A 14,659-nucleotide genomic window follows, 5' to 3' on the forward strand; every position below is an offset into this window, starting at 1 on the left:
CTTAATGAAGAGGGGATAATTAAAAGAAGCGATCATCACATCCCGTCGATTGCAAACATCCCACTCAGGTTGGTCGAATATTGTTCGACGGGTAAGTTCCTCGCTAGCTTTGCGATGGAAAAACAAACAACATCAACACAATTTTGAGTGTGTTATCGTGCCCAAAAAGACATTCACAAAGAGTACGAGCCAGGGCAACTGAACAACCAAAATTTGGGAACTACAAAATGAAGAAAGGTCGGAGCATAGAAAATAGAGTCCATTCACCTGCCCAAGCAAACAACTTATGTGTCGCTAAGGAAAGCAATGGACAATGCTCATCACCACGGAAAATACAAACACAATACGAGCATAATCATTTGCACACATCTCGAAAAAGTACTCAAATAGCTCACTTGTCTTCCGTACTACAATTGGTTCAAATAGATTCAACTTCACAAGATTACTAACCTGCTTCAAATAGTTCGCTTAACATTGATGAAAATCTCTCACATGAGTTTGGTCCAGTCTGACGTGCTACGAGTGCAAATGTCCCAAGCATAAAGAAAAAAATGTATGCACATTCTGTGTTACTTCATATGTATTTGCTTATTCCTGCAAACTATTCTTCCGGTACATCTAACAAGTGGTCTTTATCATTTGAAAAGCAACTAACTACAAACAATTCTCCAAACATTCAAGAATGTGAAATTTGGCATGTATTGCCGACAGAGCATTTACGGAGGGTATCATCACCCAAGCTTGGGGGTTGCTTGATGAAATTCAATTTAATCAAGAAACTTGGAAATTGGATACATGTAGTAAAGGAGGAATTGAGCTACATTATGATTGCATCAAAAAACTTCTCCTAATATAATATGATGAAAGATATTAGTAATGGACCACATATTGAAACTAACTCAGTTTTGCATGCTTTAAAAGATTTCTGTGAGTTCATACAAGCACCGAAGAAAAATGGCAACATTTCTCTAAAAAGGCCAAGGCAACTTGGTTTGTGGCAGCAATAAATAAAAGTTGCAAAATTGCTAATGATCGACAACAAAGGTTGCTAATTGATACAAACGACTAAGTCGTGTCCGGCTATCAAGGGCGGTTAGTGCACTGCTCAAACTAAAAGGACTACCAGGACCTAAGAACGGGTGGATGTGGTGCCATAGTTGCTCGAAAAAGCACGTGCCCGGGAGCTTGGATAGAGCCCGATGCTGTGACACGCACAGAAGGACGGGCCAATTCAGGTAATCCCAACTTGGATCGCCCGAGTAGTAGCATGATGGGGGGACAACCTCCAGAACCACCTCCCAAAGGCTGCTCTTTGGCTTATTTTTTAGTTTTCATTCGTTATTCACATCTGATAATTTTATTTCATTCCCGTGTGTGCTCTTATTGATGTTAATGGTGGGTTATTTATAGAACGAACATTTGTTAGACGTGCTACCTTTGGTGTTGCTTAACTTCCTGGCCACAGTTTCAAATAGTTAGCTTAACATGTGTTGCACCGACCTAGAGGATTCATAGCCTGGGGCAGAAAGTGGTCAGTGAGAAAGTGCAGCAGCACAAGCCAACCAGCAAAGCTACAAAGTCATATGGCCAAACACAACTTTCATATGATCATAATCATTTACAGAGAGTTGAGGGGAAAAAATCCTTTAAATAGTTCGCTTAACTTCCTGCATGTAGTTTCAATTTAATGTTTCATATAATTCACTTAACGTGCAGGTTGCAGTTGGCCTTTGAGCTAGTTGGCGCAACATGACATCTAGTTGTTAGAATCAGGTGTGCCAAAGAAAACATGTCAAATATGTAAATCCTTCAATGTCACTTCTTGAAGTATGATGATGACCTATTTGGAGTGACCTTGGTACTGCCCACACAATCCTTTGGGACAGTTCATACATTGCCAGTGCGTGCAATCAACTGAACCGAGCACACCGGGTAATCCTCTTGATATTTTAATTAACTGCCAACCATTTTTTTGTGTCCACCACAATTAGTTCTCTCAGGTACTCTGGTCCAAACACGTTCAGCAAAGACACGTGCAAATTACATCGTCGTATTCTAGCATGTGGTCTCTCTCATCCAAATTTCAGTAGCATTGGCATTTGCGGCCTTACCATAAGCAAGCATTCTGAATGCAGTCGTCCTGTACAGTAAAGAAAGAAAGTTTCCCTCCATAATCTTTACTCAGCTCGAAGTAGTCATTAGCCTCCTCCACAACATTCACTATGCGCAAGAACAAATCTCTGCTCATCACGAAGCGGCGTAGAAAAAAATTCTTCATGGTATGGTCGGTCCGATCTGAAGTAGTCGATGTAGAGAAGCCTCGCGCCAGCAAACCTATCCCGAGGAAGAGCTCTCATGCCCTTTTATCGAACCCTTGAAGTTCAGTACATGCTCCTCTTACTTCTCCAATTCTTCTGGTTGCTCATCATCATTTCAACATCTTCATTGCCCGATTTCGGTGAATTTATGAACTCTCCGTATATGAATCATCAAGGTCCGTGTTTTCATATGCATCATTCAGTGATAAGTTCATCAGTAACCTAAAAATGATCAAAAGAATAAAAAACTGCTTGGACATTTCATCGAACACATAGAACACGAGGTGTATGTCGGAAGGAGTTGCATGTACCGGGGCGACATCCGGTGGCGGCGAACTTGACAACATGGACGGCGGAGTTGTGGGTTGGGACCCCAGTGACAATGTTGTGGGTGAGGATTGACGACGGAGCAACAATGGTGGCGGAGCTACGGTGACGGCTGTGTGAATGAGGCTGAAAAAAGAAGAGGAAAAGGTCAGGGTGCGCAAGAGCGTAACGTCTTTAAAAGATTGGCGCGGCCCCTGCCATCGATCTAACATGGGTTGCTTCCCAGCGTCGCATATTCTCCTTCGTATGAGATGCCAGCCTGTCCGGATGTTTGGGGCGAATAAAAACAGCCAATAAAATGAAAAAATTTAAAAAATGCCAAGAGACTCCATCACTTTCCAGACTCTACAGCACTAGGCCAGCAGCTTACCACCGATCCGCTGCCACCGGCCCTCACCACTCCCCCCCTCCCCTCGCCACGCCGCCACCCACGCCGCCGTGTCGCCTCCCCAAAGATCCCCTCTGAGGATCGATCGCCAGAACCCCGGATTCCCATCGCCGCCTCGATGGGGTGCGCACAGTCCAAGATCGACCAGGAGGAGGCGGTGTGCCGCTGCCGGGATCGGAAGCGGCTGATGGCTGACGCTGTCCAGGCGCGCAACGCCTTCGCCGCCGCCCATTCGGCCTACACCGTCCTCCTCAAGAGCACCGGCGGCGCGCTCTCGGACTTCGCCCATGGCGAGGCGCCCGACCCCAGCATGATAGCCTCCCATTCCCACCAGGCCGCCGTTGCGGCGGCCGCAGCCGGAGCCTCGGCCTCTGCGCCTCCGCCCCCGACCACCACTACTGTCCTCATCCCGCCCTCCCCCCCGCCCCCGCCCTTCATGGACTTCCCTCATGGTAGCCTCCAGCGCTCCTCGTCAACCCCCAACATCCCCATGCCCGATCCCCGAGCTGCCACCAAGAACCGCGCCCCAGCTAGTGCTGCTATCCAGGAGGAGGAGGATGGCGAGGAGGACGGTGGTCATATCATAACTGACAGCGATGATGATGATGATGATGATGATGATGATGATGATGATGACGACGACGATGATGACGACGACGACGATCACCACGAGCATGACGATTTCAGCATGGATGATATGGTGCACGGGCAGCCGCCAAAGAGAGGGGTGATGGACAGTATGGGGTCTTCTCCAGTGACACCACCGCCACCACCGCAGCTAAACCCATCCCCAATAACGCCTGCGTCTGCGACACCACCGCCCCCCATGCCGGAGGCTCAAATGGCTACCTGGGACTACTTCTTCGGTCCAACCCCCACACCACCGCCCACCCTGGAGCAGCAAACTGATGATACTTGGATGGATAGGCGGGAGAAGGAGTCAGTGCCCGAGGTGAAGGCACCAGTGATGAATCCAGCTGTTAGTGAGGCATCTGAACCATCACGTGGTGCTGAGGAGTGGGCGGAGCGGCCACCACAGACAGCACTGGAGAAGGCGGAGGCCATCGATGAGCTTGCGGCAAACCTTCCCCCGTCAAAGCCGATTGTTAGGAAGCCACCCAAGGCACCTGGCCTGCAACCAGAAGTACACCACCAGCATGCCTCGTCCATGGGCTCAGTTGAGACCCGGAAAGGGAAGATTATGATGGTGTCTGCCAGCTTACTGCAGATTATTGCTCAGCTTGATGATAACTTTCTCAGGTCTTCGGAGAGTGCACATGATGTGTCAAAAAAGCTTGAGGCCACACGGATGCATTACCACTCCAACCATGCTGACAGTCGAGGCAAGTGTGTATTGTTTCTTTTAAATGGAAACTGTAGGGGAGGTCCCCACAGTAATCCTTGGTTTTGAATCCTGAGCAATCAGTCCGCACCCATTGTGCCAGACAATCACCGTGCCACAGATCGTTAGTTTTGGAAACAAGAAAGCAATTAACATTTATGAATCAATCGATGTTCTTTTGGTATAGATAAAAGTGGAAACTAAAGTTCTGCCCCGTGCCAGATTAGTTTAACAACCCAGTACCCCAGACTAGCTCTATTTCCTAAACTAGGGCGTATATAGTGTACTTCCCTTTGATGTCATTTTCCCTTCTATTTTGTTGTCATAGCACCTTTGCAAATTTGAAAACTGCATGTTTTAATGCTTTGTTGACTCGGTGCTCACAAACACAGCTGCGAGATTATTTTTGTACTTGTCTTGGGTGCTAAATTTATTGTAAGGTTACCATCATTTTTGTTTTGTCTCTAGCTTCATTTCAGATAACTTAGAAATATCGGCTGTGGTCCACCAGCAGCTAGTTTTCTGCTTTACTGAATTCCAAGTTTGAACTTCTCAATTTTTCGGTGTGTGCAGTGTGGTACTGAATTTACTCTTCTTCACGATCCTTGGATATTTTTCAGGACATATTGATCATTCTACGAAAATCATGCATGTTATCACTTGGAATCGCTCCTTCAAGAATTTACCGGACCAAGAGGATTTAGGTGTTAATTTCGAGATTGATGAACGATTCGAAACTCATGCCACAGTTCTCGACCGGATGCTTGCCTGGGAGAAAAAATTGTATGATGAAGTGAAGGTAATGTCTATTAAAGTACTTTCTTGGAATAGCTTTGCTAGGATACTTTTTTTTTGGTTTATCCATGTCCCATTTCGTTGTTAGAATATCAGTGCATTTGTCCTAGCCGCTATATGGTGATATTTTGAAACCTGTAGTGAACAGTGAACACCTCTGCAGCTAAATCTTACTGTTAGCCAAATTTTTAACCGTGGAACATAAATTTTGTTATCTCAAACACCAGTTTTGCTACCTTTTGTTTTTTGTGTTGCACTATATATCTTACTGTTGCATCAGGGTCAATATTTTTTAAAATGTTTCATTTATCAGGGTGTGTAATTAACCGTTCTTATACAGGTTGCTTGCCAAAGATCCTATCATTCGGAAGATACTCCCTCCAAATCCAAATTTAGTCTGTTCGGGTGTTGGCCGGTCTATGAGCCACTTTGATTGCTAATTGCTACTAAAATATGTTGTTGTAAAGCTGCAAACATCATGTATTATGAAAGTAGATTCAAGATGAAATGTAGTAATGTAGGACTATGGATTTGCATTTAGGGGGGATTACAAATGCAGTGATAAGTCAATTCTTGTTAGTAGGAGCAATGAGTGTAGACCAAACTGTCTCGTTCACATTCTTGACCTGTGGTTTATTTTAGTGCTCTTTCCATGTGAAATCGTCAGCAATTGTTCTTTTGTCATGTTTGTTGTTTCAGTCTCTGATTTTGTTGCCTGATCTGCTTTATGAATGTGCCAAACCAGGCAGGGGAACTTATGAAAATTGATTATCAAAAGAAGGTTGATCTACTGCATAAACAAAAGAAACGTGGTGTTAAACTTGAAACCCTTGAGAAGACAAAGGCTGCCGTTAGCCACTTGCACACAAGGTACATAGTGGATATGCAATCCATGGATTCAACAGTTTCAGAAATAAATCGTCTACGTGATAAACAGCTATACCCGAAGTTAGTGGACCTTGTCGATGGGTGAGCATTCTTTGACTTATGAAAATTGTTTGGAAATGAATTATGTCATTTTCTATTTTATGCCAATTTGGTTTCTACCGTTCAGGAGCAATTAATTGTGTCAATGATATATACTTTGTCTATTTGCGGCTCCTTCTCATAATTTTATCCATCTGCTGACTAAGCTACCTGATTGTCCTTGCTAATATGATGAACTATAGGTATATCTATTTGTGTGGAGATCGATTTAACAAGGCTAAAATATGCATTGCCACAGTCTAATAATGTAAAGTAAAGGGAATATGCTGCCACATAAATACTCTCCTAGCCTTGATTGACCTTTCTGTTTCAACAGGCAGTTAAATTCGCGCTTCAGTCCACAGTTTCATAGTTTTTGCTTATATATAGCATTTTGCAATTGAAAACGATAAATAAAATTATCCAAGGCCTGTCCTAGTGAACACTGTATTAAATGGTCCCCCTTGGGCCCCGGTGTGGGCCAGCACACCCGAGACGACACATCACTGACTATGGAGGAAACTTTCCATAGGACATAGAAGGAAATCCTATAGAACATGAAGGAAAGGCTCCAATGTATTGGGTACCGATATGGATCCGACTCCTACCCCTATATGCCTGACGCACTGACATTAGTTCTCCATACCAGCCTTGTATAAGGGCCAAAGGGACACATGAAGAGGGGATCCACACCTTTCAGATAGCCTATAACCTTTACACCGCGTAGAGACCTCGACATTACCGTCAAGACCTAGTTCGATCTTGTTGGGTTCCCCTAATTCGCCGAGTACCCCCTGATATTGTATCCATTGTTATGACCACATATTTAAAAAAAAAGAGAGGGCTAGGCAGGAAGTGGAGCTTTTACCAACATAGGGGGCCTGAACTGGGTAAATCACGTGTCCCCTTGTATCGTGACGGTCCCGTGACTACAAATCCATGTACTAGTTCTAGTACCGCCGTTAGAATCTGATGGAAAATCCTTTGACAGCTGGTGTGACGATATCACATTGGGTCTATGGCTCCGTCCTTATCACCGGATAGCAAATCATCGCAATCGGCAGGCAACTACCGACAAACGAGGAAGAGAAGCTCGGGGGCTTGGTGAACGACGGATTCCCTGTCGCCTTCTTGTTCAATGAGAAACTAAGCGACAAGGAACCTGTTTGGAAATTTGTCCTGTAAATTTTGCTGCAAAAGAAGAGAAGGTTTCTCGCTAACTTTGCAAGCAGGACCTCTACAAAATTGATGGCGATTGCCAAGGCGAATGGCCTTCGGAGACACCATCTTGATGGCACAACATTGCCCGACATGTGTATGAAGACGTAATTAGTTCATTGGTCATTTGTGGGATGCCAGAACAATGGAGAAAAGAGTGCTCAACACAAGGGGTCCCGTTGGCTATTCCAACACTAAAGAAAGTGCACTAGCATGGAGAAACAAAATGGTGCAGAAGGTTGAGAGAAGGCAGCCTTTGAGTATGGCGCAAGTTCCACCAAATGCATAATCATGGAATCGCAGCTTGTCGTTGCATCAAGGAGATCTGCGGAATCATTGGGGGATGGCTGAACGGAGGAGGATCACGGTTTTGGACGCTTCAATGGAATGGTGGCTGAAGGATTCGTGCCAGAAGGAAGTAGGTCGTGCAAGAAGGAAGAAAGAGGTCAGACAGGAGCAAGTGCAACGACAAAGGCAACTCCAAAAAAAGAAAACACGACAAAGACCAACACCGTACCTTGACGGAGGCAAGAGGTGATCTAGGAAATCATCTTCAGAAGGCAATGATAAGTTGATAACGACATGCGTGATCCAACTATCAATCCCCGAGGAAGAATCAAGTGCACCTGGACCCATGGTACCAGAGAGTATTTGTTTTCATCGGATGGTTGAATAAATAAGCAAAGAAGCCCTCACTTGGAAAGATGACGACACCATGCCTCACGCCATGCCATGTGAAATTAAATCGCAAAAACTTAGGTGCGGTTTCATTGGAGGAAACATCCTGGAGTCCCCTTGGCTCAAAGATGAGCCAAGATGAGCCATTAGATAAAAGGAGTCCCCTTAGCTCAAAGTGTGCACGGGGGTCCAGAGGCTACTGACTACGTTGCACGGATACTTCAGAAAGTGCGCGTATCCAGCCGGATATTGCCCCGATACTCGGATACTGCCCCGATACTTCCCGATACGTATCCTGTAAGTATCTCTCGATATTTTGATATAAAAAAGAAAATAATGTTTGATACTCCTAAGATACTTCTGCGATTCGTTTTGGATACCTGAAACCCCTCGTTCGACGTGAAATCCCCTAAAACATAAAGGCACACCTTTTGAAGATTCCCAACATGGGCATGAGTTCATGTGAAAACATGTATGTCAATGTTTTTGTTCAATTGAAAGGTGAGCAAGAGAGAATCATGCACTGATTGGAACAACAAACCTAGGCAAACCTCACTGCCAATTAATGGAAGTGTACTAAGTGCAAGAAAAGAAAGGGGTAATCGTATTGAGGCATGCTTTGACCTAGAACCTCCTTATTTTTTTCATATTTGTAATAATTAATATATGTAACATCTATATATAAACGTATCCCCGTATTCATGTTTTTAGAAAATTGGCGTATGGGGCGTATCCCCGTATCGCGTATCCGATACGTATCCAAGTATCCATGCAACGTAGGTTGCTGACCTTCGTGGTGACTCCTGTCGATGCTTTTGGAATCCGGCCTTGGGTCTTCACGTTTCCTTCTTTGCTTCCATGCTTTCCTTGCGGATGGTGTGGTGCTCGCTTGTGCACGACCTCCTCCATTGCACGTTTGTTATTCGGTTCAAACCTATAGGTGCGAATGGTAGGGAGGCCAAGTAGTATACCATCCTCGGGAGAGTGAAGTAGATACGCGTAAAGGAGAAGATTCACCTTTATATATATAATGTGGGAGATGCATGTGTCTCTTGATGATGGGGCACTTGGCATGGTGATGTCTATGGGATGCTCCGCATCACATCACGTACCCAAACACAACTCCCGTGGGGCCTAAGAGGACGAACAAAATCAAAATGAGAGTAGAGACTCACCAAGTTCAACATGAGGACAAACTGCTCCTACAAGCGAGATTAGCAACAAGGTCAACAACGCATCCTGCCCAAAGATATGGCACAAAAGGGAGAGAGTAAAACCCATGTATCCGTGTGTATGTTCGTGACGGCATAGACCGATTCCGTTTAAACCCACAACGGTATGATGGCAACTACTATAAGCCACTCACGCTTAGGACATTTTCTTTATTCCCAAGGTAATCATGTAGGGCTAGCTTAGTCATATCTTATTCATTATGTATGGTGTTCTTAACAATAACATTGAGAGTTGGATGATGTATCCATTAAAATACTTCTCCATAAGGGGACATAGCTAAACCAAAAAACCCAACTGTACCATCGATGCTACTACTGAAAAGGGAAGGAAGAACATGAAGGGATTCTAAGAGCAATTACCCCGGACTAGAGGAAGACAATGCCATCAGTTGGGCACTAGTGAATCATGGGATGGACCCTCCATGGCAATAACTATCCGCCATGTAACCCTCTTTTGTCGCTTTGCAGGAGGATGCCCCGCGACCTCCCTATGCGACCTCCCTATCTATGGGAGACCGTGCTCTACCTTCACTAGGGCAAAAAGGAACAATGATCAGAGAGATAGGATATGCACAATCTAGTATCAATGCTAGAAGGAAAATGGGGAAAATATAAGGACAAGTTTGATCCAAGAAAAGTGAAAAGTGATTCATGAAACTAAAAGATGGTAACATATCGACAGTCGATTCTCGGGTTCCTCTGGTGAGTGGTAAGCGATCGACAAGGGCCTAGGCGTACTAGGGGAGGCCCACTCCCACGAATCTCCCACAGAGATTAGTAAGACAGTCGCTCACCTCCTCATCCTCCGAGGTGAAAGGATCTAGGAGGCAAAATCAAAGAAAATTAAAGTAAGAAGAGAGAATGTGAAGAACACACATTAAATGGAAAGTTACTAGATAGTCACCATTGAGCTCCTATACGTTCTATTGTCCATTTTGGTAGTCTCAGGAAGGAAGAGGACGAGATCTCAGCGGGCACTGGCGACGACGGGTGAAGTCATCGGTCAAATTCGCGCTTGTCATCTTACCTCCCCACCTCCATGAAGCTCGTAGGTGTCGCTGCAAAGAGACAACAACTTGCCATCTGCCAGAGGCTCAGTCTTGCTGTGTAGAAGTTAATGAAGGCAGGGTCGCTGAAAGTCCTCTCCACTTAAATCCAACATGACCGACAATCAGCCTTAGCACCGCCCGTGGCTCCAATAGGAGTGGAGACTTGTAGTTGTTGCGAGGGCGAACGACACAACAACAAAGGCCCAGAGAGTACCATTGATCTATGGAAGACATGCAGAAGTGACTTAAAAACAATGCCACATCCGGCAGCGCCCCAAATATCGCACAAATGTGTGAAGACTGCATGATACAAGAAGGAATCGGACGTCAGGTTTAGCATAGCAATCCCATAGAAGAAATGTGACATGAAAACAACGCCACATCCTGCAGCGCCCCAAAATATTTTTTGGAGACAAAATATTGCATAAATGCGCCCCAAAATACTGCATGATACAAGAAGGAATCAGGCGTCAAGCTCACCAGAGCAATGCCATAGAAGAAAAGTAAGTCCCGCATGAAGACGGAAATAGGTAGACTGATGCCGCATTGTAAGGAATCCGCCACCACCACCGTCTCGTTTGGACAAGGCAATGGACAACTCAACCAGAGGCAGGAGCATGGAAGATGAGATCACATGGGAGGCTTTCCATGTCCTGGAGATCCCTTATCGATCCCTCATCACCGGCTCATCAAGCGTAGGTAACGGCCAACGAGGTTCGCAATTGGAGAAGCTCGCAGAAGAGCAAACGGGAAGTCGAAAAGGTCATAGTGATAGGAAAGGAGGAAGAATTTCGTATCTCTACAACAAAAACAAAAAACTCTAGAGAACATGGCACAGGAACAGGGGCACGACTCCGTTCAAAATCCTGGAGATTGTCGGATTGTGGCCCAAGGACAGAGGAAGTGTCAAATCAACAACGTCACATTGTCAAGCATCATTACATTGTCATTTCTAATTATCACTGATCCGGCACGCCAAAGCCTATCATCACGACACGTGGCCATAAGATGGAATCTCAGTCGTTAAAGGACGCGATTGCAATTGACATCGACTACGCGCCCGTGACAAAGAGAATCAACTCTCGACAAAGCAAAGCAAAGCCGACTACTCATTAATGACAACTAGAAGGGGAGGGGAATGAACACCCAACAACTATCAAGTGCGACTGCCAACACGCAACAAGGATTATGAAGAAAACTATAGAGGACTCCTCGATCGAACAAGGAGGTGACAAGACGACTGCAAGTATCTACATCAACCTTACTCGTGGACCAAATTCTATTCCGAATACTGATGGGGGCTTGTTGATGATAAGTAAAATTATCCAAAGCCTGGCGGAGTCAACACCATATCAATGGAACCCCCCTAGGCCTAGCTATGGGCAGCTACGGGCGAGCGCTCCCAAGACGGCGCATCACCGTCCATGGAAGCAACTTTCTAGATGACATAGAAGGAAATCCTATAGAACACAAAGGAAAGGGTACCCAGTACGAGCCCGACTCCTACCCCTATACGCTTGATGTGGGGTTATCCTTACCTGTGCTATACAAGGGCCAGAGGGACACATGAAGAGGGGATCAATGCCTTTCGGCTTGCCTAGAACCTTTACACCACATGGAGATCTCAATGCTTCCCGTCGAGACCTAGTTCCATCTTGTCAAGTTCCCCTAACTCGCCGAGTACCCCTGATATTGTAATCCTTTGTACTCACCACATATTATATAAGAAAAGAGAGAAAGAGAGAGCAAGGCAGTAATTAGGCCTGTTACCCACATTGGGTACAGGTAACCTGCTGTGACGTTTTCACAACTACAAATCAACGTACTTGTTCTAGTACCGTTGTTAGGATCCGACAAAAAAGAATTCTTCAACACCACCTATTTGTTTGTTACCATTGATTTATTTAGCATTTCATTTACTTGCGGCACACCAGGAAAGTACCTCCCACATCTGACACGAACCACTGAAGAAACCACAAAAAGGCAAAAGAAGTTTACCCTCGCCTCTCACATGCAAAGGAAAACTGAGAAAAAAACCTTCCCCTATAAACGGCCAACAAACTATCAAGAGGAAGAAAGCTTTTGTCGTTATCTTCAGAAGATCCACCATATATATATATGTCTTCGTACCTATATACTGTTCAATTTTGGGCATGGTTCGCTATTAAGCACTTGTTTTCCAAATATATCTGTCAATGCATCCAATTCATTGCCAGGACAGCCGGACCATATTTTCTGCAACGATTGGAGAAGTTAGTAAGAATTCCATGATTCAGTTGTCTAGGTGTGTGTAGGCAGGAGAAAATTTGTACTAGTCGGTAGATCTATTTTCCCCTAATTCAAAAGTAGCCAGCTATTCTTTGGAGACAAGGTACAATAACAGATAGTGAAATTCATGATAAAATAAGAATTGCCATCATGGGTAATAAAGGAGTTTGTAATGTTTTAATAATTTGTTCTTATTAAATGAGATCATACCTTTCTTGTGATACAGTGCTTGTTCTTGCATCTAAGCTTTCCAGCTTTCTTTGTTTAGCATTTCTCTTCAAGTCAATATAATGCCTTGTGCAGCATGGCAAATATGTGGAGTTCTATGCACCGTCATCACAAGAGCCAGTTTTTGATCATATCGGGGATCAGAGCTTTTGAGGTACCGCCTGTTCCAAGGGAGACAACTGATTTGCATTATAAGCAGACCTGTGAGCTACGTGACATTGTCAGGGAGTGGCATATGCAGTTTGACAAACTTATGGAGCATCAGAAAGGGTACATCAGAGCACTCAATGCATGGTTGAAGCTTAATCTCATCTCCATCGAGAGCAATCTGAAGGAGAAGGTATCCTCCCCTCCAAGGCAGGTGGAACCACCTATCAAAAATCTGCTATATGCCTGGCACGACCAGCTTGAGAGGCTTCCCGTCGAACTTGCCAAAACTGCCATTAAAAGCTTTACTGAAGTCATAAGCAATATTGTACTGCTTCAGGAAGAGGAGGTCAGCCTAAGGCGGAGGTGTGACGAAACTCGCAGGGATCTTGACCGTAAGAGGGCACAGTTTGAAGACTGGCATCGTAGGTACACAGAAAGAAAGGCATCCCAGGGTGAGGAAGCTAACCCCGAAGCAGCCAATACTCCAAGCCTAGATCATGTCAACGAGAGGAGAATAGCCATTGAGGAAGTAGAAATCAGGCTGAAGGAAGAGGAGAAGCTCCACCTTAGGCTTGCGAGGCAGGTGAGGGAGAAGACGCTGGCAAACCTCCGGATGCACCTGCCAGAGCTCTTCAGAAACATGGCGGACTTTTCGTTCTTCTGCCATGACATGTACAGTAGCTTGAGAAAATCTGCAGTGCTGCCAATGCTCAGAGACGAGGTTCAAGGTTGATGGCTTGTGCGTGTTAGTGTTACTGTAATTGACCTGCCACCAGAGGCAGGCAAATATTATTTTGGTTGTAGGGAGTAGTTGTTTGCTGGCATTAGGCCGCTCTGAATATGTATGTTCCAAGTGCACTGTGGAGGTCAGCAGCAAAATTGAGATCATCCCCTGATAACATCAATCATTTATCATATCATATGGTCATTGGGGAAGTGGTTTAATTGCACTTCTTTGATCCGAGCCCTTACCCTTTGATAGCACCTTGTGTGTTCTCATATTTTCATAAGCACTTTTTGGACATGGGTGGAAACTTTGATGACCTGAGTACACCAGTGTACGTAAAACCTGGCATACTGAGGACCGGAAATGGTTTCGCCTTGTATTATTGTCACCAAGGCTAAAGAATCATAAACTTGTTTGATAAAGGAATAATAAACTTGTTTGTCTCGGTGATGAGCCGGATGCTTTATTAGGGGAATATTGTTGAACGTATATGTTGTTCAACTTTGCTTTATTTCCTGATATGACGAGGGAGTATGATGTTGGGTAGAGACCCTACGTGGCCCGATCTTCATGAATTAGAGATGGATTTGAGGAGAAACACGATGAACACGAGGGGAGCCATAAAGGGGAGCACACATATAAATACACATAGATACAAATAGAGACATACATAGATAGATCCATAATTCAAATCATTTGAAGATAGACAGATCCATAATTCAAATCATCTGAAGAGTGAGATGGAACAAGATAGGGTTCTTCCCCAAGTCTTAGAACAAGGAGGGCTTGATGATTCTACCATGGTTCTCCGAAGAGGCCCTGATGAACATAGATGGTTGTTCACCTAAGAGGCCTTGAATCCACTCATGGATCTACTCCGTACATGAGCTAAGCTCTATGCACTATTTCTGCAAAAAAAAAAGCTCTATGCACTAAAAAAAAAACACCCGCGATGATACACATTTGTCACAGT

At 44.7% G+C, this 14,659-nt stretch overlaps 1 protein-coding gene across 1 annotated transcript; it reads left to right on the forward strand.

Moving 5' to 3' along the window:
* Nucleotides 1–2,964: 2,964 nt before the first annotated feature.
* Nucleotides 2,965–13,940, forward strand: LOC123061253 (protein ALTERED PHOSPHATE STARVATION RESPONSE 1). The gene is made up of 4 exons (XM_044484260.1): nucleotides 2,965–4,376; nucleotides 4,996–5,174; nucleotides 5,916–6,139; nucleotides 12,885–13,940. Exons 1-4 carry the CDS (start codon nucleotides 3,152–3,154, stop codon nucleotides 13,690–13,692), a joined length of 2,436 nt encoding a protein of 811 aa, XP_044340195.1. The 5' UTR covers nucleotides 2,965–3,151; the 3' UTR covers nucleotides 13,693–13,940.
* The last annotated feature ends 719 nt before the right edge of the window (nucleotides 13,941–14,659 follow it).

This window comes from Triticum aestivum, chromosome 3A (assembly GCF_018294505.1).
Source record: "Triticum aestivum cultivar Chinese Spring chromosome 3A, IWGSC CS RefSeq v2.1, whole genome shotgun sequence".
Taxonomy (NCBI): domain Eukaryota; kingdom Viridiplantae; phylum Streptophyta; class Magnoliopsida; order Poales; family Poaceae; genus Triticum; species Triticum aestivum.

What these genes read in the sequence shown, in the direction of transcription:
- LOC123061253 (XM_044484260.1), top strand. Translation starts at nt 3,152, where the DNA reads ATGGGGTGCGCACAGTCCAAGATCGACCAGGAGGAGGCGGTGTGCCGC. An exon ending in CAACCATGCTGACAGTCGAG is followed by an intron (nt 4,377 to 4,995) that starts GCAAGTGTGTAT and finishes GATATTTTTCAG; the next exon opens with GACATATTGATCATTCTACG. An exon ending in AATTGTATGATGAAGTGAAG is followed by an intron (nt 5,175 to 5,915) that starts GTAATGTCTATT and finishes GTGCCAAACCAG; the next exon opens with GCAGGGGAACTTATGAAAAT.